At 39.0% G+C, this 22605-nt stretch overlaps 3 protein-coding genes across 4 annotated transcripts; 2 read left to right on the forward strand and 1 right to left on the reverse strand.

Annotated features, from left to right (window-relative positions):
• Nucleotides 1–3: 3 nt before the first annotated feature.
• Nep3 (Neprilysin 3) lies at nucleotides 4–13430 on the forward strand. 2 transcript variants are annotated; one of them, XM_043424932.1, is made up of 13 exons: nucleotides 4–24; nucleotides 5916–6029; nucleotides 6309–6459; nucleotides 6691–6900; nucleotides 7191–7471; nucleotides 8147–8245; nucleotides 8446–8616; nucleotides 8949–9097; nucleotides 9197–9419; nucleotides 9693–10152; nucleotides 10422–10568; nucleotides 10673–10812; nucleotides 10895–13430. In XM_043424932.1, the coding sequence occupies exons 2-13, from the start codon at nucleotides 5916–5918 to the stop codon at nucleotides 11069–11071; spliced, it is 2322 nt and encodes a 773-aa protein (XP_043280867.1). In that variant the 5' UTR covers nucleotides 4–24; the 3' UTR covers nucleotides 11072–13430. The 2 variants fall into 2 exon arrangements, with proteins under 2 accessions (XP_043280867.1, XP_043280868.1); XM_043424933.1 differs by lacking the exon at nucleotides 4–24 and adding an exon at nucleotides 37–318.
• A 96-nt stretch (nucleotides 13431–13526) lies between these two features.
• LOC122414087 (uncharacterized) lies at nucleotides 13527–18624 on the reverse strand. Its single transcript, XM_043424939.1, has 8 exons — nucleotides 18475–18624; nucleotides 16234–16452; nucleotides 16050–16141; nucleotides 15824–15961; nucleotides 15507–15742; nucleotides 15159–15370; nucleotides 13997–14262; nucleotides 13527–13880 (listed from the first exon to the last, which is right to left on the reverse strand). The coding sequence occupies exons 2-8, from the start codon at nucleotides 16243–16245 to the stop codon at nucleotides 13541–13543; spliced, it is 1296 nt and encodes a 431-aa protein (XP_043280874.1). The 5' UTR covers nucleotides 16246–16452; nucleotides 18475–18624; the 3' UTR covers nucleotides 13527–13540.
• Nucleotides 18625–18970: 346 nt separating this feature from the next.
• Nucleotides 18971–22076, forward strand: LOC122414089 (TBC1 domain family member 10A-like). Its single transcript, XM_043424941.1, has 4 exons — nucleotides 18971–19235; nucleotides 19746–20304; nucleotides 21245–21514; nucleotides 21694–22076. Exons 1-4 carry the CDS (start codon nucleotides 19171–19173, stop codon nucleotides 21820–21822), a joined length of 1023 nt encoding a protein of 340 aa, XP_043280876.1. The 5' UTR covers nucleotides 18971–19170; the 3' UTR covers nucleotides 21823–22076.
• Nucleotides 22077–22605: the final 529 nt, after the last annotated feature.

The raw sequence follows: 22605 nt of genomic DNA on the forward strand, positions 1-22605 counted from the left end.
AGGGAGACGAGAGATTTTAAAAACGTACGTAAGAGTGTCAATGGGCACGAAAAAATGTCGAGTTTACGACGAGCCAGCGTCGTTCGTTAGTTTCCCATAATTTCGATCCTCGATTGGTCAACACTTTCTTTTTCGTGTTTCTTTTTACTCCAATTATCGACGGGCCTCTCTCGCGACCCACGCAACTTTGTGTTTAGTGAGTTTCGATCTCTTTTTTTTCTTCAACTCTCGGCCTCCTCAGATGGTGAACAAATAAAGTGAGCCAGAACCCTGGGTAGCCGCACTGCATGAAAGTGGCCAAGCAAAATGTCAGTGAAGGTGAGATTATTAGCAAACAATAAACAGAGACAATTACGAACTTCAAATATTCTTATCTCCTTGTTTATCTCGTTCATCCATGCCGCACACGCTTCTTTCGTTTTTCATTCTTCACTCCGCGCTGTGATTCCTTATCGGAGAAATAAATAATCACCGAGAATCGTCGTTAGGAGGATAAATCGTGGATTTTTTTTCCAATCATTTTTGCCACATAAAAAATATGCTTTTCGCGCGATAAAAGTGAGCCTGAGAAGGTCAGTTTCTGACAGAACTTTCGGAAGATCTTCAAACACGTGGAATTTTCGAGTTCGTTTTATCCGAAAATTTTATTACCCCAAATGTGATAATTTAACGCTGAGAATATTGAGAAATCAAATCTTCATTATCCCCGATAAGTAAACGAGCTTTGAACCGAGCTCCAGAAAATGCATGCCGCACCGAGAAGTTGACCCGGAGCTTTTGGTTGCTCGGTGCACATTCGCCGAGACACCAACGCATGAGGCCACTATAAATATAAACAAAAAATTGATGCCTTTTTGCCTCTTATCTCAGAGACGAACGAAACGAGCTTCTGCAGCCGCGCCTCAAAGACGAAATAAGTACTCGCTTCCTGTTGCGCGTTCGTGCTCCTCGCTCAAGTACATAAGCATAAATAGCGACTGATACAAAATAAATAAATGAACGAGCAAGAAAGTTTCTCACGTTTACCAAACACAAAAGCATTGATCACTGTGAAACTAATTTATCAATCCATTTTCCACGGGGATTGAGGCAAAAAAATGATCGAAACTCGATAAATTGACGCTAATCGTAATCGATAAACGATCGAATTAAAAAACAAAAATTTCATTCCAAAAATCGAAATAAAACAAATGAAAAGGAATTGCGCTTTCTCGAAAGGATAAAAGTACCGAAGAGAACCGATTAGCCTTTTCCACGTGTAAATCGAGGCCGATTTCCGGTGGCATACACATTCTGTACTTTGATGCGTTCGTAAATGTTTGTGCAGAGAAAAAGTACACGAAAAGGGAGGTGATTTGAGTTTCGCGTAAAATCGGAGGGGAAGAATATGAAAAAGAGGTGAATCGACTTTATTCGCTGTGAATCGCCTCTAATTTTTGGGTAACGCGCATTAAGGAAGTTCAAGCGATATGTACATAGGATACCCTACAAAAGATACATTATTTCGCGTAAATGAATTGAAAATTTGCATGAATCTTGTTGAGCAGCGTTTAATTATGTGTGAAAAATTTGGAGAGGTTTCACCGTCCGGTAATCGAGATATTCATCCTTGAAAATGGGAGACTAAACACGAGCTCTTGTGCATGGAAGCTTTCAAAAAATAGCGAACTTCCACAATAAATATCTCAATTTCGAGACGTTCAATCATCGACGTATTCTCTGTTCAAAAAATTTCATTTGTGTAAAGCTGGAAAATGATTTTTCCATAAAATCCGCTTGAACCTCCTTAATTCAATGGTTCACTTTCTTGTTCCTGCTTTCGTGTGCGCGTATGCACAACAAAAAAGGCGAGAGAAGGAGGCAGATTTAAGTTTCGCGTTGCATCAAAGGGGAAGACTATCGAGGAGAAGCGATCTGACCTTTCGGTGGGTAATTCGACGCCTAACTTTCGGTTGACACACATTTTTTGAACGATTCTATAACTCCGTACGTTCACATATGTATTTAGATAAATGGGCATACGAATAGAGAAGTTTTTCTATCAACATCACTATCTTGTGGACTCTTATCGTCTGTATATCTCCGCGTTTGTCTCCCTCCCTCTCTTCGTCACAGGCTCTATCTTTTTCTTCCTTCCTGTCCGTCCCTCTCGCTCTCTAACTTTTGTCGCGAGTCTGGTCAGGCGGGATTTTCGAGCAGCGCACGATGCTCACTATTCGCATGTGTCCGTCCCGTCGACGCGCACATGTTCAACGTTTCGTGTAAGAAATTCCACCCGCGAGTTAGTTAAACGACGCTCAGACGCTGCGATCGTGTTATTTTGCCACTAAACTGAGCGCTCTGTGTGTTCTGCGAGCGACGACGACACGCAGAAACGCGGATGGCACACTTTGGATCGCGAGGGCTCCACGAGGTCGTCTTTTATCTGCCAGGCGACGCCGCGGTACAGCGAAAAATTCAACCGAAAAACAGACGCGCTGAAAAGGAAAACAATTAAAAAGTACTGAAATACCATTATTCGGTGGCTCGTTTCTGTGATTCAAGTGAATTAATAATATCGCGGATGAGTTCGATCTGAAAACATCGACGAATATCGCTGGCTTCTTCGTTTGATAAAACCAAGTGAAGCGGCCTCGCTTCCTCCAAACGTCGATTCAATTATTTTCAAAGGAAAATGGAACGGAACTGGAGGCATCAACTTTGACGGTTGAAACATAGAATTTTGAAAATTCAATTGAAAGACGGAAAAAACGGTGACGTAATATTTCGTCGTGATTTTTACTCGAAATGAAATAAAAGCGCTGACGAAGACGTTGAAAATTTATATCACGGTTACGAACCCTCAACGAACGTGCCTCTTCAAACGTAATTCAAGTTTTTGGTGAAGTTACGCGCTGCCGCACAAGAAAATACCTCTCCGACGAACTTGTAAACACACTCGGAATATATTTTTAGATTCAACTCAAATAAAACGGCGTTATTTCCTCGAGGTTCCATTGGAACGAGGAAAGCGAGAAGTGGTGCCACGCGATTCAGTCGTCATCGTTGCCTGTCACACTGACAGTTCCGTTTTCAATAGTGCCTATTCGACGGATACGAAAATACTTATTCATCCTTTTTCATCTCGCTTATAACACTCGAAGATAAAAAGTGGAGACCGACACTCGCACGTTTCTTGAAAAACTTATTGGCGCAATGATGGCGTAATACCGATCAGTGGAAACGCGGTTATCTCGAGATCATCCGATTTAATTCGTCGTTATTTCATTCTCTTCGAAAATTCGATTTGAAAATTCGATTCAAGGTAAATACGCAAAGGTACGTTCGTTTCGTTGAAAAATTAAAGACGCAGTGTCCGGCTAAAACTCGTTAAAGAATCGCGCGTTAAAATATCCGTTCACTCATTATTCTCGGGCCGAAAATGAACTTCGTCTTTATCAACTGAATTCGTCGCATCGTAATCAGTGAGTATTACGAAACGAGTTAACGGTTCGAACATTATTTCCGGAATTTCGAGTTTCCAGTAGTGACTCAACGCACCGTTTATCGTACAACCGAAAACAATAACTAAATTTTTATAACTCCATTGAAATTCTCGAATCAACAAGAACTTTACGAAACAAAGTTTGAGGTAGATCATGCCCGAAGGATCGTATTTTATGGGTGTCTAAGTTGCATCGATTTTTGCTTCCTAATTAAAGATATAATCACCTTAAATTAATGTCACAGTTGTCAATTCGAGATTGTAAATACATTTTTTCAACTCATCTTTTAGCGAATGAAATCACGAGCCATTATTTAATCGGGGGTCCATCACTGACCGAACCCGAAATTTCATTCGTCCCTGGCGAAGATACTGTAGTTTTTTATCTTAAAAAATCGCATTAGAGAGGGCAGAGGGTAAACACAAAGGAAAATGGATCAAGAAAAAAGTATTAATAAAAAGACAGAGAAGGCTATTACAGGAATGAGCCAAGCCAAGAAGAAATAGGTAAAATACCAAAATAAGCAAATGTGAGGTTATACGAGTGCTCATTACCAATTTCGTTCAATCTTTAACGTCACATATCTTTGTTACCAGTAAGACAATCGTCTCGAATTTTTCCCAAACCTTCGTTATATACTTCATTGTTATTGTCTACGTTTTTCATAAATTTCGTAAGAAGCGTTCATTCGTTATACGTAAAGATGAGCGATTTTTAATGCATGGTTCCTATAACCCTGTGTATGTTTCTTCATATTTAAACACTTTTATCTGAACAGCCAATAAAACGAGCCCTTTAAAATTTGATACGCGTGTGAGTCGACTACTCATTTAAACTCTGTGTAAATTTCAAGACTTGTGCATGAACTACCTTAACAACCGAACGAGATAATCAGAAATTTTGAAAAACAAAACGCCTTCGAGTCAGCACTTTTCAGAGAAATATATTTTCCTGGTTGTGACGCTCGTTCGATATCTTCCCCGGCCCCTTTGTAATAAAGTGTTTGGAGTTTAAGGCATTTTGATCCCCGTTCGGGTCACGAAATGTCTCGATCTCTGTGTCAAGTTAAATATGTACACGCACACGTCTTGTGTATCGAGTCTAGATATATGTTGAGGAGTATGACGTACAAATCCGCACGAGCAACGCAACCGTATAACAATCATCCTCTCTCTCTCCGAGAGCAATCAAATCGTTTATGCTCCACGCTCTTAATTAGTAATGCATGGACTTACGCACGTGCGGTTTCCATGACGAGGCGGAGGTACCTTAATCTCAATCGCTTTATCCTGTATCTCTAAAAGCACGTTAGCTGATCGACAATTTTATAAATTCTTCTCATTATCCAACATCGTAACTCATTCGTTCAAGAATCCCAGTGAAGTTCGCGAGCTGCTTTTTCACATCGACAAAAAGTAACAAGTGTGCAATGAGAAAAAAATATTGATTCAATAGAAATTGATGTTATCGGAAGAGTTTTCTTCGTTCAACTGCAATGCTTTTGGAGAAAATAAATTTGTAGTTTGTCTAAAACCATTTTGGTCATTAGATCATTATTAACCTTGCGATGATCGTATATTTTATTGGCATCCCGTAATGCCACATTTCGTTGCTGCAATGACTTTTTTCTCTCAGTGCGTGTGTGTGTGTGTGTGTGAATTATGACGAATTGCATGGTCCTTTGTAGCATCTTTCTCATGGATGATCAACTCGCCAAGCGTTTTTCAAACTTTGTATTCGCATTTGTCAATACAAAAATTCACTGGTATTTCAATCGAACAAAATAAATCTATTCGATTTTAGTAAAACCGAACAATTATTCGTTGAATCGATTTTCAGATTGTACCGTTCTCTAAAATTTTATAATTTTTTCATTTTATTCAAATACTGAAAAAATATAGAAGAACAGTGACTGAAAAATCCAGCACTTGGAACGATTCATTTGAGTTTATAGAACAGTTTCAGTAACGAACAACTTTTTTGCTGTTTACTCCCAGAGGCGCTGTTGGATGTTCTCGTTAAAATTAAATTAGCGGGAAGAGCACAGGCTGTTGGCCTAGCGCAAATATAATGGTGGGCAGAAAAAAAATAAGAGAAAAAAGTTTCGCAGTCGTAATTGAAACGAGCTCAGTTACGCGCGTACGAGTGAGAAAAATATCAATTAAACAAATTGAAGAGTAAATATGTGCCTCTAAGATAATCAGTTTGTGGGCGTCCCAGCCCGAGGTCGTGTCTGTCGCACATTCGGTCGATAAATTTAAACGAAATAGTCAAGCAAAAAGCACACAGCGAGTGAGTTGTGCTTAAAAATGAATTCGTGCTTAGTCGAGATTTTTCATACTCGAAATTCGCGCATTCCCAAGTCCCCCGATAATTTAGTGCTTTGCATATGTATTAGTTAATTAAGTCGATGGATCGTTTGTCTCGCAGATGACGAGGTACAAACAGGCAGAGTTTGAGGACGAGGACAGCAGCAGCATCGGCTCGATAGTGCTCAACAGCGAGGGAATAACGACATCTGGAACGCACATACGATACCACTCGGTAATTCGAGAAGCACCCGAAACAGCGAGCTGCGAGCATAAATAGATTGTTTGATCGATTCTGAATCGACGGAATTCATTTGAAAATGAGACTAACGTTGAATACTTGACTCTTAAAGGCGTTTGTGTAGAAAATTGGAGCTCGATCGCTCGTCGTGACAGTAGTCACATTGAAAAGGCACTTTCGTCAGTTTTCATAGCGTATTTTTCAACGAAAAGCGTTTTATCGTCGATCGACTGAAGGAAACGAAAATGATTAACCGCTCGATCGTTCATTCAGGGCACAACGCTTTGGAGAGCAAGAAGTACACTGGAAAGATGTTTGCTGGTGACTTGCATAGGTTTACTGCTTTTGATTCTGATCCTCGGAGGCCTTCTCCACAGCAAACATCGCTGGGAGGATGCTCCACGAGTCCACGTCGTACCGAAAGGTGAGATTAAACGAAACGATGATGCGCGAGTGGAGTGCAAATATGATAAGAATTCGCGTTGATCCATTTGTTATTGAATTTTGGAAAGAGCAATTAATTTGCTGCGACAGAAAAACACGTGGAAAATCACCTGGAATTGTACTCCAGAGACACCGCTGCTTTTATCAATTTATCGATCGCCTATTTTTTATTTTTTCTTATCATTTCAATGTCAATCATGATCCAATGCAGATGGCTCGCCTTGTTTGACGGAGCACTGCGTGACCGTGGCAGCCTCGATAATAAATGGTATCGATCGTACGATAAACCCCTGCGACGACTTCTATGAATACGCTTGCGGCGGTTGGATTAAGAAAAATCCAATTCCTGATGGGAAAAGCACGTGGGGCACGTTCACGAAGCTCGAGCAGGAAAATCAGCTGGTCGTTAAGAACGTGTTGGGTGAGTGTCAGTCGGTCATCGCGATTGAAGGGCTCTGGGATCGATAAATATTTGTATTCCCAACGTAGAATAATTCCATTTTAAAGTGAAAAATATTTTCGTCCAAATATCGATGCTGATAAAAATTCAAGAAAAAAATTCAACAATTGGCAACGCTTCGAATGATTTTCACGTCGATTCTTCAATATCGAAGCTACCCATTGAGCAATACACGACGTTGGGACAAACAAATTAAATCTGAAATCCATCTCAATGTAATTATAACGATTTTCGACGATTTTTCGCATCAGAAAAACCTATTGAGGAGATGAAATCGAAGGCAGAGAGGAAAGCAAAGTTGTATTATTTGTCGTGCATGGACGCGAACGAAACGATCGAGGCATTGGGCGGACAACCGTTGCTCGATCTCCTCGACAATGTTGGGGGATGGAACATCACCGGTAAATTCAACGTTTCGAGGTGGACTCTCCAAAGGAGCATGCACGTTTTGCAGAACGTTTATAACATGGGAGGCTTGTTTTCTTGGGCCGTTAACGAGGACGACAGAAATAGTAGCATTCACATAATACAGGTAACGATCTTTAAATAAACATACTCATTGATGCGGCTGAATGGCTCCGCTCTTTTATTCAGAGCACCGGAGACTCCCGTTTCTATGGATTCTTTTTCTCCCTTCTCATTGCTTCTCCATTAATTTGATTTTATTCAATTCGCCTCTGAAAGCTTCATCCCTTGCCTCCTCCTTATTGCGTAAGCTCGACTTCTCTTTCGACTTACTTTGCTCACCGATGTGAAGCATAGGATCATTAAAACTGTATGGTTTTCAAAGGCGTAAACAGAAGCCACTTGCTTCGATGGTGCACATTTTTGGTTGAGTAGCATGCTCTCGTATTTTCATCGAATATGGAGCGAGGAATGAATTTTTCGTATTATAATCAAGTACTATCGAGCAAGAAGCAAATTTTTTGCCATCGTATCGAATATTTAGTGGAAAACCGAGTTTTTCATAACTGCAACGAATAATGTTGAGCGAGGAATGAATTTTTCGTATTTTTCTCGATTATTATTGAGTGAGAAACGAATCTTTCGTATTTATATTAGATATTGAATTCGTTGCGGTTCACCATGCAAGTGAAAAGTCCGATAATAGGGTGAATTCAAGCGCGAAAGGTCAAATGCATGGACGTTCAATCGGTTGGTTAATTGAAGGAATTGTGCTGAAGCGTTGTGTTTCAATTGTTTGCAGATTGATCAAGGAGGACTGACGTTGCCGACGACGGACAATTACTTGAACAAAACCGAGCACGGAAAAATCCTCGTTGCCTACTTGGACTACATGACCAAGGTAAATAGAAGAAGCAATTATAACTGTGGATTACGAAAGACTCGAGGCGAACAGAGCGGATTGTTGTACGAAAAAAATTCCTGTGCTGCAAAGAACGAAAATTAGAGCAAAAAGTGAATAAATAAATAAATAAAACCACGAAAAAACAAATTTGTAGTGTCGAGAATAAGCAAAAAACTCGACGATGTACCTGTGTACAGATTGGCGTGCTGTTAGGAGGTGAGGAAAACGAAACGAGACGACAAATGCAAGCTGTTATCGATTTCGAGACGAGACTCGCTGAAATAACGACGCCCCAAGAGGAGAGAAGAGACGAAGAAAAGCTTTACAATCGAATGTCCATCAGCGATCTTCAACGTTTAGCACCTTTCGTAAGTTTTTTAGTTTTCTAATAACAAAAACTATTCGAACATGCTGAGTTGGCTAAAAAGTCTTGAAACTTTTCGAATCTGCCTTCAACTTCGAGTCTGCGAGCTTCTGATCCGCAATGGCACTGAGCTTTCGTTGCCTCGATGGTCCAAAATTGTTGATTCGCAGAGTCGAATGCTCTATTCGGAGTTATAAAAGGATAAATAAATGAACAACGAGTGAGAAGGCTCTTCCATTGCCCTTTGATTGACGATTGCGTTGAAGTAAAAGTTTGTAGAAAGACGAAAAAAGCTTTGGTTGAATGAGAAATTACAAAACTTCTTTCCCCCTGCAGATGTCGTGGGTAGAATATTTCACGAATGCGACGCGTCTCGTCAACAAAAAGGTCAACAGCAAAGCCATGATCGTAAATTTCGCGCCTGAATATTTTGAGAAATTGGCGAGGGTCGTTCAGGAATACAATAAAACCGACACCGGAAAAACGTACGCACTTATTTCGACCCTTCCTTGAAATTCATTCGTTTCGTCGAGTGTTAAAGAAGCGAATAGTTCACGTAATATCTGCTTGGTTCATTTCGTCAGGGTTCTGAACAATTATCTGGTGTGGCAGACGGTCCGGTCCCTGACCGCTTTCCTCTCGAAACCGTTCAGAGAGGCCTACAAAGGCTTGAGGAAAGCACTCATTGGATCTGAAGGGCGAGAGGAACAATGGCGTTATTGCGTAAGCGATGCTAACAATGTTATGGGATTTGCCATAGGTGCGATGTTCGTTCGCGAAGTTTTTCATGGAAAGAGCAAAACCAAGGTAACGATTTAACTCGAATTTATTGTCGTCTCGTCAAAATTTCAGACACGAAAATTAAATTTCGAAAAAAACGAAGCGAAATATAATTCTTTCATGAAGCATGAAAACAACCTCGCTGAAATCCCTGAGAGAGTGGATTTCCGGCTTGACTTTATCAAATTTAGACTTAAACTACTAACGAAACTCATTCGAATGTAATTACCACGGAAAAAATGAATTTTTCTCCACGTTCATAAATAACGATCGCATTATTCGATGCTTACTCACCCCAAGGCCGAGGAAATGATAAACGAAGTGCGCGAAGCATTCACCAAGAATCTGAAAAACCTCGATTGGATGGACGCAGAAACGAGAATGTCAGCGAACGAAAAAGCGATCGCGATAACCGACATGATCGGCTTTCCTTACTTCATCCTCAATCCCAACGAGCTCGACGAGCGTTATCGAGAACTATCGATTCGACAGAACGAATATTTCCTTAATAATATTCGCGTCAATAAGTACACGCTGAAAAAGAATCTGGAGAAGCTGGACCAACCGGTGAACAAGACCACCTGGATTATGTCTCCCCCAACCGTCAACGCTTATTACACGCCTACGAAAAATCAAATGGTCTTTCCCGCGGGAATTCTTCAGAGCCCGTTTTACGATATGGAAAATCCTATCAGCTTGAATTTCGGAGGCATCGGAGTCGTCATGGGCCACGAATTGACTCATGCCTTCGATGATCAAGGTGCGTGTGAACGTTGTTCGAAGATAGAAAAAAACGAAGAATCAAATTTACATGAAATTCAATTGATGTGTGGGAATTTTGAATTTTTCCTTGCGGGTCCTTCAAATTTTTGCAAATATTTGGAGGCTGGCCCATGACATTTTTTTTCTCCATTTTTCTGTCTTCATTTTTCGAAACAACCGGAAGCGCCGGATGATTTTAGTCCCCGAGTCCATGCTGGGTGTTCAAACTCATCGGAGTCCCTTAACACTTTGAACTACGGTTTTCAGGGAGAGAATACGACTTGCATGGGAACTTGCACCAGTGGTGGAACAACGCGACGATCGAGAGGTTCAAGAATCGAACCGAGTGCATCGTCGATCAATACAGCGATTACGAGATCCAGGGTCGCCGCGTTAACGGAAGACAAACACTAGGTAAAAAGAAGCGATTACATTGAGGACTAAAATTGAACGAGGGTGCACTGAATTTTGTTATTTTTTCGTTGGTAACATCGATTTGATTGCTGGTTCGATTCCAGGTGAAAATATAGCCGATAACGGAGGCCTTAAGGCGGCTTATCACGCCTATTTGTCGATGCCGAAAAGCTACGACGATCAAATGCCGTTGCCGGGGCTGAATCTGACGCATCGGCAATTATTTTTCTTGAGTTTTGCGCAGGTAAAAGGAAAATGTGCTGAACGTCGTTGCAGGATGTCGCTGAGTTGACATTTTTTTAAAATCGTTTTGAAACCGTTTTCAGGTTTGGTGCTCCGCTGTAACGTCCGAGGCGATAGGCCTGCAGATCGAGAAAGATTCTCACTGTCCTCCCAAGTACAGGGTGATCGGACCACTATCAAATTTGCCAGAATTTGCGACCGAATTCAATTGTCCGAAGGGTTCGAAGATGAATCCTGTCCAGAAGTGCGAAGTTTGGTAATGAAAATCGAGATGAAAGAGCGAATAAAAGCAACGTTTGAATAAATATATAAATGAATAAAAAGAAAAAAGAAAATTTGAATCCGTACAAATCGGAACTTTAGTGGTAACGTTTGGGGATGTAAAAAGGCGGAGTTACAGGAAATATCCCTCGCAAATTTTTACCGATAATAGCATAAACGGCCATAAATATCTTCATTTTTAAACGGTATGTCCAGCATTGAAGGAAGAAACAAAAAAAAACAAGAACAACTCTTTATTTTATACGACGATTAAAGCACTGTCCATGATTTTTCCTATAGCGAGAAACGGTACAGAGAAATTTAATTTCCTGTCCCTATGGCAGTACAAAAACAAACAAAATAGCAGCAGGACAGAAGACATGAAAACTGTCGAGGTATATCGATGTATCTCGAATTAATCAAAAATTAAGAAATATACGAAGATGTAGAGAGATAGAAAGAAATAAAAAAGCGAAGCCGGGAGGCGATTAAGAATCGAGGAAAATTCACAACTATAACAGTATCGATCAATTTTAAAAATGAGTGTCTGCGTGTATGTACAGAATAATGTTACGTATTATTTATAGTTAACGAGAAAAATTTACTTTTCACGGTGCTTGCGTCTTGAGAGACCGAGAAAATATAGAATTTTCGTGCCAAGTCATATTTCTGCAGGCAGGATGAGAAAAAGAAACGAATAGTATTTAAGCTTTGAGGATATAAATTATTTTCTAACAGGAGAACTGCTCGAAAAATGAGCCCTCGAGACCAGAGATATATATACGTAGTTAATGTTTCATTATTATTGTGTTACGTAGCACTACGATCGCTGTAACGTTGAAAATACTTTTGTTACTCAAGTGTATATTGTCTACACAAGTATAGTCAAAGTTCGTTTGTTTATTTTTCTTTAAGGGGGAGTCCTGCTCTTGGAAGTAAAAAAATCGATTGTTTTCGGGAATGTTTTTAGGATAGACGGAAATAACTGACCGTAGCGAACTTCTCGGTATATTTCAAGAGTGCAAAAACATTTTTTTAATGTGAGAAATACTAATTTGTACATGGTTTATGCGCCAGGTCTGATCGTCGAAGTTTCTCAGCTGCGTACAATGTGGAGATCGTAATTATTGTTTGCAACAAAAATTCCAAATTTTTTTTTCCAATTTCATATGAACCTATGAAAATCCGAAAAAATTGCGAAATTCTATATTTACAGCACGTTGAAGCGATATCTTTCTTCTTTAGAAGCATTTTTTTGTCAAACTCGCTAGAAATATAGAATTTCGCAATTTTTTCGGGTTTTTATAGGCTCACGTGGAAGGAAAATATATTAAAATGGAAAAAAAACGTTTGGAGTTTTTGTTGGAAATAATAATTACGATCTCATTCATTGTACGCAGCTGAGAAACTTCGACGATCAGACTTGGCGCATAAACCATGTGCGAATTAGTATTTCTCACATTAAAAAAATGTTTTTGTACTCTTGAAACCTTGAAATCCTTGAAATTGTTCGCATGGTGGGTTAAGTCGGTCTATCCAAAAACATTCCCGAAAACAATCGATTTGTTGACTTCCTAAAGCAGGACCCCCCTAAAATACAAAGTCGAGGTACTTTCATTCGTCGTATTTTTCCATCCGATCATCATTTTTTCATCCGATTCATAATCATTTATTATCGTTTATGTTTAGTTTGCAAACATTCAAGTTATGTTAATCACACTCTTGTCGGAGCTTGATGGCAAACATCCGTCTTACGTACACGAACGGATATTTTTTTAGAACAATCGACTTTGGAAATTCCTGTTTGCGCTCAAATGATGTTGAGTTACGAAAAAATTGGACTTCGAGTTTGTTTACGTTAGGAACAGTATTAGAATTTTCTTTCTTCTTCCATGTGCGTGCAATTGAAATAATAATAAAAAAACAAAACAAAACAAAACAAAACAAAACAGAATGATAGTCAAAACATTTTTCTCTGCTGGTTTAACTGGCACCGGAATGAAATTATCATCATCATCATCATCGGAGCTTGACGATTATGCATCGTTTTCTTTCGTTCGTATACGGAAATGTTTCTGTGTGATTAAACGATTGTTTACGCCGAGAAGAAAAAAGTTGCACGATTACCTGTGATACTCGTGTGTGCGTGTGTGTGTGTGTTTTTGTGGGATAAAGAAAAAAAAACAGGAAAAATTGAAAAACGTTAAAGACGATTCGACGTGAATTCATCGACGTTTTTTTTTCACTCGACTCTCACTTTTTTTCTTTCAACGGATTTATGTATTATGACGTGTGTAACAGATGCAACCTAAGCCGCAAAACCCCGAGAATAAAATGTGAACAGAGACCTCAAATGAACTCAGCGACCTCGTTCAAATCTTTTTTCCAGTTTTTTTTCTCTCTCAATAGACGCCCCTCATTTTATTTCTCGCTTTTCATGCTTTTCAGAAAGACTTTCCGGATATCCGTCAATTCCCAAAATTCATCATCCACAGTTGTCTTGAGGTTGGGTCCAGTTGAGCTGCCGGAAAATCAGTCTTCCATAAAGGATTATTCCAACGGTCGACTCGCGGATGGACCAAAGTGTTTTTCGTTCTGCTCGATTCAAAGTGGAACCAAATATTTTCGAGAACGCAAATAAAACTACTGACGAATATCATGCCAACGAAGGCCAACCATATTATTTCGATGTGTTCGTACTGGACCGTTTTGAAGGTCAAGTGACGCTCTTGCGAGGTTGGCCATTCCTTTGATATCCATTTGCGCTCGAGATAGACCAATATTCCGGCGGAGTGGAGTCTCAGGAGGCTGAAATCATTGGGAAAGTAACGAGCGAGTCGACCTTCGTGAAAAATCATTTTCAACCTTCATCGCTCCAAACTTGTATAAATTATTTGTGAATGCGAACGAAAAATTTTTCGTACTATTTGTCGATGAGGCGACGGTGGCGCGCTGCTCTTGCGTGGAGAAAAGCTATTTTCGAAGGCCAATGTTCTCCGGGAATTTGTACAATGTGACACTTATGATGAATCGGATAATATACCGAGAGAAATACATCGGGAACTTCGACGTAGACATCACCAGATCTGCACAAGCCAGACTGATACTGAAAGTGGTCTTCCATGTTCCGACAGTTTCTGTTGATTAAGTGGCTCCAATCTTCCGTGCCATTTTTCGACATATCTTTTAACTTTCAAAATCATTCGTGCATCAACATAAATCAACATATAAACAAAGACATGAGAATTTTTTTGGTCGTCACATCGATTCGGAGCTTGGGGGAGTGAACGTGTCTATAAAATTCGGATCGAAGAGTTCCAATTAAGGTAGAACGGTACGTCTTTTGCGGGACAGGCGGTGGAGATGGGTACTCCTATGCTTTAACGTGGAAAGCCTCTCGTCTCTTATACCAACTGCACGTGAATTTAGTTGCTGGTTTTCAATTTACATGAAAAAATAATAATTGTCTACTTTTAGATGAAAAAATCACTATTTCAACCGTTGTTCCTTATTTTGCCGAAAGAACAGCTTCTTGTTTAATATTACAAAATATCAAACATTAGCAAAATATCAAAGATCGATTGCAGGAGTTATCTTGACAGTTGGTTCATATACCAGTGTTCGTTTCATCGAAAATAAGTGGTTTTTTTAACAGCAGTTTTTCAATGTTTTTTTGCCTTTTTTACGCTTTTCCATAAGATTCAATGTGAAAATTAATTCAATTTCCTCAGAAACGGTATGGATCCAACCCGTTAAAATTTCGCGAGCAAATAGTTAACACACTTTCGAACGTATCTGCAAATTTACATAAAAATCCCTCTTTTTTTTTATAATATATGCTACCGTTCCACCTTAATTTTTACGGCGGCTGCACCGTTGCCGAGACATTCATTGGGAGCGGAGGACCAATGCGGAGCCCTCAGCCAATCGGGAGCGGCTGAAGTAGCAGCGCCACTCCATCGGATTGGCTCCCATCGATAATTACTGATATCTTGGCAACGGTGCAGCGGAGAGAGATATGAGTAAAGACTTTTTTTTACAGAATTCTTCGATTTTTACAGAAATTCATATTGTATACATATTTACCTCGTCATGCGCCGTGCTCTTGTTTCGTGCGCATAAATTATGAGTTTTTGCTTTCAAAATGTCTTGCAAACTGTTGAAATGCAAATCGTTACCGCGTATTGCCAAGTACGAAGTGAGAGTGCTACTGAAACCGCATGATATCAACATTCCCATTACGACTGCTGACAGTATGGTGAATCTGAGGGACCAAGCGGTCGGGATTTCTTGAAACCCTGAAAAAATGAGTGATCGATAATAAAAGCCAAAATAAATTGATCAATCACGTTCGACGAAAATACTCTCCCGTTTTTACATCAACTAAAATATATCAAAATTTCTTGCATAACAAAATGAGTTTTCCCCTCTTACCTTGGCCAGTCATGACGCCAAGAACGCTGAGAAGATTGAACGACGGTATGGCCAGCTGATTGTTACATTCCTCGTAATGTCGATTCACAACTCTTTTGAGTCTGTACATAAAGAGAATGAGGCCGGTTATCCCGACCACAAAACCGAATGACATGGCCCACAACTCCCGAGAAAATATGCTCATGTACCACCATTTCGAAACACTCTCGCCTTCGGACACGGCGTACAAACCATAGCTAAAGTTAAAACAATTATTTTTAAGACCCTCCTGATTAAGGCATGGAAAATTCTAATTAACGTGTTTCTTTCAAGCTCACTAGTTCGAAGCAACTACATGGCTGTAAACCATCTGACCACTATTTCGCCAGTACACCCCTATCGGGGCCAACCATTCGTCGGTTTCGCCTCTCTTCAAAACGTCCTCACTCGCATCTCGAGTCGGTCGAAAATCAGTCCTGAAATGATTAGTGATTCATCCGTCGATCATTTTTGAAACAACGCTGATGGTTCTTAAAATTTGTCTTAAAATCGTTGTTTCGTTACTTGAATTTCAGTGCGGTTTCCAAAATTGTCCAAATGTCGCCCAGGTAACCAGTCAAAGTTTTGTCCGGTTTCACCTCCAAGTAGGGAAGCAGCTTTTTCGGTATTTTCATAAATCACAATTATTAAGTTGCTCATCTCCATTGAACTTTTTCTCTCAATTTAATTTCAGTCTTTTCGTACTTACGCCTTCGCCCATTAACACGATCGTTTGACCGGTAAGATCATCGATGAAATCGACACTGCATATGGAAGTATAGTTTTGATTGAACGCTTCGATCACTTCGAAATCGTTTCTCTGTCGGTGCCATTTTATAATCCTCCCCGGATGATGACGTGCCAGTGTATGTTCTCTATCGTTTAGTGTGGTCAAACAAGTTGCTGCACAGCCCGCGACGAAAACCCACTTGAACAATCCATCAATATTTGTAAGAGACACAGCACTTTGAAAAATTGCAATTTTTCGAATAATATTACGGTTCAAAACATTTTTTAATGATCACTATTGAAAAATTAATTCCCCTATGTATTTTCATTCCATTCTTTCGTTATTTCAAACAAGAAATATGAATCCGAAAAAGCTCACCAGCGTCAATGGGAGTCTCATATTTCTGGAAGTGCCACAATTTTTTTTTATCACTGCCCTTAAATACGAAAAACCAGGAATAAATCATTCAAGCCCTTGTCAACCGCTCAATTTGAGGGTTCCGTTTTAATGAACGTGGTAATTGGCAGATTCGAAGTAATGAGGAGTGGAGCATTGATTTTTATTGATCCAGAATGCGAATTAGAACGTCACAATTCATCGGAATCACAGCTTCGTGAATTATTCACATTTGTGTGGGACTAAAAACGGGTGTCGGGAATTATGAATCGAGGAAAATCTCATCCGATTAATAAATATTTCATGAATACATATGGCCTTGTATTCACGTATTCGTTGATGAGAAAAAATCATTATTTCAGTATTCAATCCAAAAAAAACTCCTTTTAACAGACTTCGAATGGATTTTTTTATGTTGTTTATTCACTTTCGACCAGAAATCGTAGTATGAGGCGTCAATTTATTGCTGCTGGACGAGAAACTAATGAATTCAAAAGTCAACTTTCGTGCACGAGAAAGTAACGAAATGGATTCGACTTTTCATTTTGACGCGTTGAAAAATATTCAGCTTTTATTTAGAATCACAAGAAGCTCGTTTATCCAGAATAGAAAGATTTGATATTCAAATTTTTCCGCATGAGTTTGACTCGCTCTTTTCATTTGTTTGCTCTTCGAAGCCTCGATTTCATATTCACGTTCCTACGCTCTATCCATCTTCTCTGTATCTCTGGATGGAGATCGTTCGTGGCAACGCTCGAAAAGGTGAAGGGGGGGTGTACGAAAACTAGGTCAAGTGGGGCCGGAAGAAAAGGGCGCACGAGTTAGGTCATTCGGGCGCTCGGGGGTGGCGGGTACGCGCGAAGAAGTAGCGTGAACGTCGGTCGGTCAAGACGATGCTCCGCGTTACCGTTTGTCGTTTTGAATTTGCGAAAACGGGGAATACAATACGACGAGCAAAATGCTATTTGATCTTCAGCGGATAAAAGAAAAAATCTCAAAAAATCTTTTGGTCGACGGAAATACTGTTTTTTTCCGCACGAAAATGCACGGCGAAAAAAAATTTAATGAATCAAAAAACCGACTTTTCGATCGAAGCATCGTAGCGAACAAATAGATTCTGTTGATTCAACGGTTCGAGTCAACGAATCAAGCCTTCGAATCAACCAAATTTTCGTTTTAGTTAATAAGTTTTATTTTGTTAATCACGATTTTCTTTGACCCAATAGAAATCACGCATCAACGAATTTCCTATCTCAGCCCTCGGAAATAATAACACACGGAGTGAAAATTTAACACTAACTTTGTGCGTTGCATGAAAAATTTCAAGGCCAAATATTATACGGACTCAATATAAATAAAACGCAGGGATAATTCGATTTATTTTAACACACTGCAAAATGTTCAATAAAGATTGTAAACTTTGAATGGAAATATCTTTGCATAAACACGAAGAGAAAATTCCAGTAAAATCTAACTATGGTGCCATAGGAGTAGGCTTCTGTAACGTAATATTTATTAATTCTTACGAACATACATAGTAATTTTTTGTGAAGCAAAGACTCGATGAAAATCGATGTGTGATACCGAAACAAATCGTACAAGCGCGAATGAAATTCTGCTATGTACCATACTAAATTTTCAAACGTTTCAGCGGATTGGCGATACTCGTATTCGAGCTCTTAGAATTTTATTATGCTCAACTGTAAAATAAGCAATTCAGAAATGTTAATTCAGAAACGACACGAAAATTATAACGTTTTTGATAAAAACCTCCAAAATGGACGATATAAAACCCTAACACTATGGTGGCATAGTAATTCTTACTATTTTTTCTCTCCGTGCAGTTTGAATAGCTCTTAGGGTGGTCCAATTTCGTCAAAATATCAGAAGAAAAACTCGTGGAGTTGAATTACACGAAACCGATGAAAATTGGTTTTCCAGAGTCCGATTCGAGTTTTCGCTCCTCAATTTACATACTTTGAATACTCGGACTAAAGCTGAGTCAGATCAGGGAATATAAAAATGAAATACATGTCACGCCATCGAGTGAATCAGACTTGGAAGGTAGAAGAAAAAGAAGAATCTCAGGGCCAGAATACGGTAAGGAACACGAGCGCAAACTACGTCGTTTAGTGATAACGCTGATTGTAATAAAATCACGTACTAATCTTTTGTTCCAGGAAAAATATCGTCGATGAATAATCGAGTGGAATTTATTGGTAAAGAGATCATTGGAAGCTTGGAAGCTAATTGTATTGTGCATTGGTTTCAATAATAATTAGCAAAAAATTAGGAGAAAATTAGGAGAACACGTGAGTTGGAATCGTCGTGAATTTAGCGTCGTTATCGACGAGCTTTCCAAGTGAGCTGAATATCATATTTGCAATGTTCTCGAGCCCGAAATGGTCGGTACAATGTTCTAGAAGTTTTGGTCATCGAGAATACGTGAGACGCGTTCTGACGAAATTTGTATTAACGGAGTCGCTGGAGTTGCTTCAGTACGAAACTTAAGGAGGTACTATGGCCTCGGCACTTGACCATTCAGAGGAACAAGGAGATCTTCAAGATGCAGAAAGCGAGGCGAGGTGGATTTAATATTTTCTTGTCTTCAGACAAAATTTCCTATTGTTTTCTTTTGGTGCGTCAAATTCATTTGAAGTGCGAGAAACTTTGTCGATCACGCGTACTCAAATTATTTCAGAAATTGATTTTTTTTGGAAAAACTTGAGAAGCTTTCACTGGTCACTGACGTTTTTGCTACTTTTTCGTTGTATATAATTGCCGATTTTCAAAGGTCATTTTTAAAAGTTCAATTACGTCTCAAATCGTGTTGATCGGCATCGACATTAATTTGTCTGTTGTACTTATAATTCCTCTGTACTTATTTCATTTTCTCGTTCCGTCACGTTAATTCGTCGAACCTTAAAAAGAATTCATGTGTCACGACACAAATTCCTCGTGAAACGAATTTTCTGCACTCTTTTCTTTCTTTATTCTCACTAATTTACGTTCGTTAATTTCAATGATTCTGAATACATAAATTCAGAAACGTACGTTTGGCCCTGTGTACGCTCATCTGGTATTCCGTGTTGCAGCGATCGAGAAGAACTTGTCGAGTTACAGCACAGAGAAGAAGAATGGCAGCGAATGTTGGACGATTGGGCGGTGGTTGAGATAAATGAAGATGAACGAATTAAGGAGCTTTGCAGAGTCGGAATTCCACCGAAGGTGAGACCACGAGCGTGGTTTTATCTCTCGCAAGGTCACTCGCTACTGCTAGAACAACGAGCTCTTTATAGACAGTTGGTCCAGGCAAGCGCAGATCGGTACATTATGAAAGAAATAGATGCAGACATCAATCTGCAATTCGCAGATCATCAGTGGTTTGGGACACACGCGCCTCGCCGACAAGAACTGTTTTCAGTATTGAAAGCTTATCACGGTTTGAAAGGCGTGTATTGTCGTGCACAAGGCCAGCTCGCTTCTGTACTCCTCATGCACATGCCCGAGTTACAAGCCTTTTGGAGTTTTGTTGCGATCAGCAAATACCGTCTCTTTGATTGGAAGGATAAAGGTCGACGGATGTTGCTGGAACATGAACAAGTGACGGTTACTCTCTTAAGAAAAATCTCGCCGGTTGCGTACGAGCATCTTGTCAGTACTCAATTTACTATAGTTTCTTAAGAAATTTCGAAATCGAAATTCTTTGCCACAGTTTGACCGATCAAAAAAAGGCTCTGTCAGTCGACTTTTGCCATCGTTCTGCGTAGGCTGACGCGCAGAGCCGTTTTTAAATCGTTCAAACGGTGTCAAAGAATTTCGATTTCGAAAATTTCAAGTGAGGTTAGTCGACTGATCCGTACTCTTAAGGCCTTATATGCACTTGCAGTGGGCGAGAAAATGTGATTTTTTTATTTCTTTTCGAGTAGAAAACTAATGTTTATTGAAAAACTGTTAACGATATTCACTAGTACATATATTTGTGTACTTGTACAATTTTTTCCATCAAAAAATTTCTCGTTATGGCGCAACTCCAGCTGTATTACAGTAGCACCTTTTTTTGAGCATCAGTCGCGGTGGACATGATAACTAAAAAACTATTAATCCGATCCATATCTAATTTATACCACTTATTTATTATAATAATAGTTTGGGTGTGGACGAATGATTTGAAGAAATTTTGATTTAAACAAAATGGCGACAGTTTTACCAAAAAATTCATTTTTGGAGGTGCCAAATTTTCGTTTTTTTTTGTCACAATTTTTCTTCCCAACAAAATACGAAATGCTTCGTCCAGGCCTTAGCTATTATTATAATAAATAAGAGGTATAATAGCTACGAATCACCCAATGCTCCGATCATTATGAAATTAGGTGAGAATATTCTTCAGACATGGTACTTGAAAATATCTAATAAAAAAAATTTCGATTTTCACGCCCATCACAAGTCTAGCTATATAAGGCCTTAAGATTCAATCGAACCGAATTATTTTTGTCTCAATTGATGCGACGAAATCATGGAAAAAATCGAACGAAAATATTCAAATTGAGATTCTCACGATTTTTTTTTCAACTAACGAACTTTTTTTCAATAGACAAGACTGGGAATTGATCCGAAGATATATCTTAATGAATGGTTCTCGAATCTATACGCGCATACATTGCCTTGGGAAAGTTTACTGCGCGTCTGGGACATGTTTCTCTGTGACGGAAACGAAGCTATTTTCAAAGTTGCTCTCGTACTTATAAAAAATTGCCTTGGAAATACATCACTAACACAACGTTGTCCTACGATGTACCACGTTCTCGAAATTTTGAGAAGACCGCCCTATAATGTAGTCGAGGAAACAGCGTTGATGAGTGAGGTAATTTTTATAGCTATGTTCTCACTTCAAAGAAAATTTGAATTAAAAAATTACTGTTAGACTGAACGAAAAAAAATTTCCATTGCACCACGCAGATTCGTGAATAATATTTGCCAGAAAATTATTTCAATATTTAAATAATCACGGTGCAATATCATTGAAGAATTATAATTCCGCAGGTCCGGGAAATGGATCTGGGCGATCAGCTTCGCAAATACGAACTCATGAAGCGATCACTCAAGAGACCAAGTGAGGCTTCGGGTTCAGGCATTCAAACTAAAAGGGAAAAAGCGAAGGAGGGTGAATGAGAGCTGCGTTGAACGAAACCGACGAAACGTCTGTTCTGTCATCGTGGTTTAAAAATCATCTAATTTGCTTTATTTTTATTGAATTTATCACATGTTATTTTTTACGGTACCAGTAATCCTCGAATTGTAATCGATTGTGAAAAATCTTATCTTTCGTTATGTTAATGGATCGACGGAAAATCTACTAATTGTAGCGAATGTTATTAAAAGAAGAATAAAAATGATACAATCTTTGGCGCAAGAATGTTTTGATAATTTTTCGAGATTCACCCGATATATCATCAACTTACGAGCGTAAAAACTCGAATTTCTCATTATCAAAGTTGATTAATAATTTATTGGATCCCCCGATTTCTGAATAAAAATCTACAGGAATCTTGAGTTTCTTTCTGCTTTGTATTGTTTAAAAGATCGAACCGTCGCTTATTGACGCAACGAAAAATTAAAAAAAAAACGGTATAGAGAATATAAGCAAAAAAAACTAACTCAAAATAATAGTGCACACGACCATTTCTAATTTAACCATCACCACGAACTAATCTCGTTCCTGGAAGTATTTCTCACGTGAACAATCGACTAGCACCGCGATGAGTAATAGAGTTATTGTAACGTCGTTGCAAAATAAATTTGTTGAAAATATTCTTTAAAAAATATTTTTCCGGAATCTTATTATTAAGAAAATGATTAGTATTTTGAATTATTATTTTGAAAATATGCGAACTCACGGGTTCGCATATATTAAGGATATACTGAGAATTCATCATAATTTTTCTTCATCATAAT

Source organism: Venturia canescens, chromosome 7 (assembly GCF_019457755.1).
Source record: "Venturia canescens isolate UGA chromosome 7, ASM1945775v1, whole genome shotgun sequence".
Classification (NCBI taxonomy): Eukaryota; Metazoa; Arthropoda; class Insecta; order Hymenoptera; family Ichneumonidae; genus Venturia; species Venturia canescens.

Bases quoted from the DNA above. Each gene is read 5' to 3' on its own strand.
- Nep3 (XM_043424933.1), top strand. The intron at 6,901-7,190 runs GTGAGTGTCAGT...TTTTCGCATCAG, and splicing joins GGTCGTTAAGAACGTGTTGG to AAAAACCTATTGAGGAGATG. The intron at 8,246-8,445 runs GTAAATAGAAGA...ACCTGTGTACAG, and splicing joins ACTTGGACTACATGACCAAG to ATTGGCGTGCTGTTAGGAGG.
- LOC122414087 (XM_043424939.1), bottom strand. The intron at 15,962-16,049 runs GTAACGAAACAA...TAATCATTTCAG, and splicing joins GAAACCGCACTGAAATTCAA to GACTGATTTTCGACCGACTC. The intron at 15,371-15,506 runs GTAAGAGGGGAA...TCATTTTTTCAG, and splicing joins TGGCGTCATGACTGGCCAAG to GGTTTCAAGAAATCCCGACC.
- LOC122414089 (XM_043424941.1), top strand. From the start codon at position 19,171: ATGGCCTCGGCACTTGACCATTCAGAGGAACAAGGAGATCTTCAAGAT. The intron at 19,236-19,745 runs GTGGATTTAATA...TCCGTGTTGCAG, and splicing joins GATGCAGAAAGCGAGGCGAG to CGATCGAGAAGAACTTGTCG. The intron at 21,515-21,693 runs GTAATTTTTATA...ATAATTCCGCAG, and splicing joins AAACAGCGTTGATGAGTGAG to GTCCGGGAAATGGATCTGGG.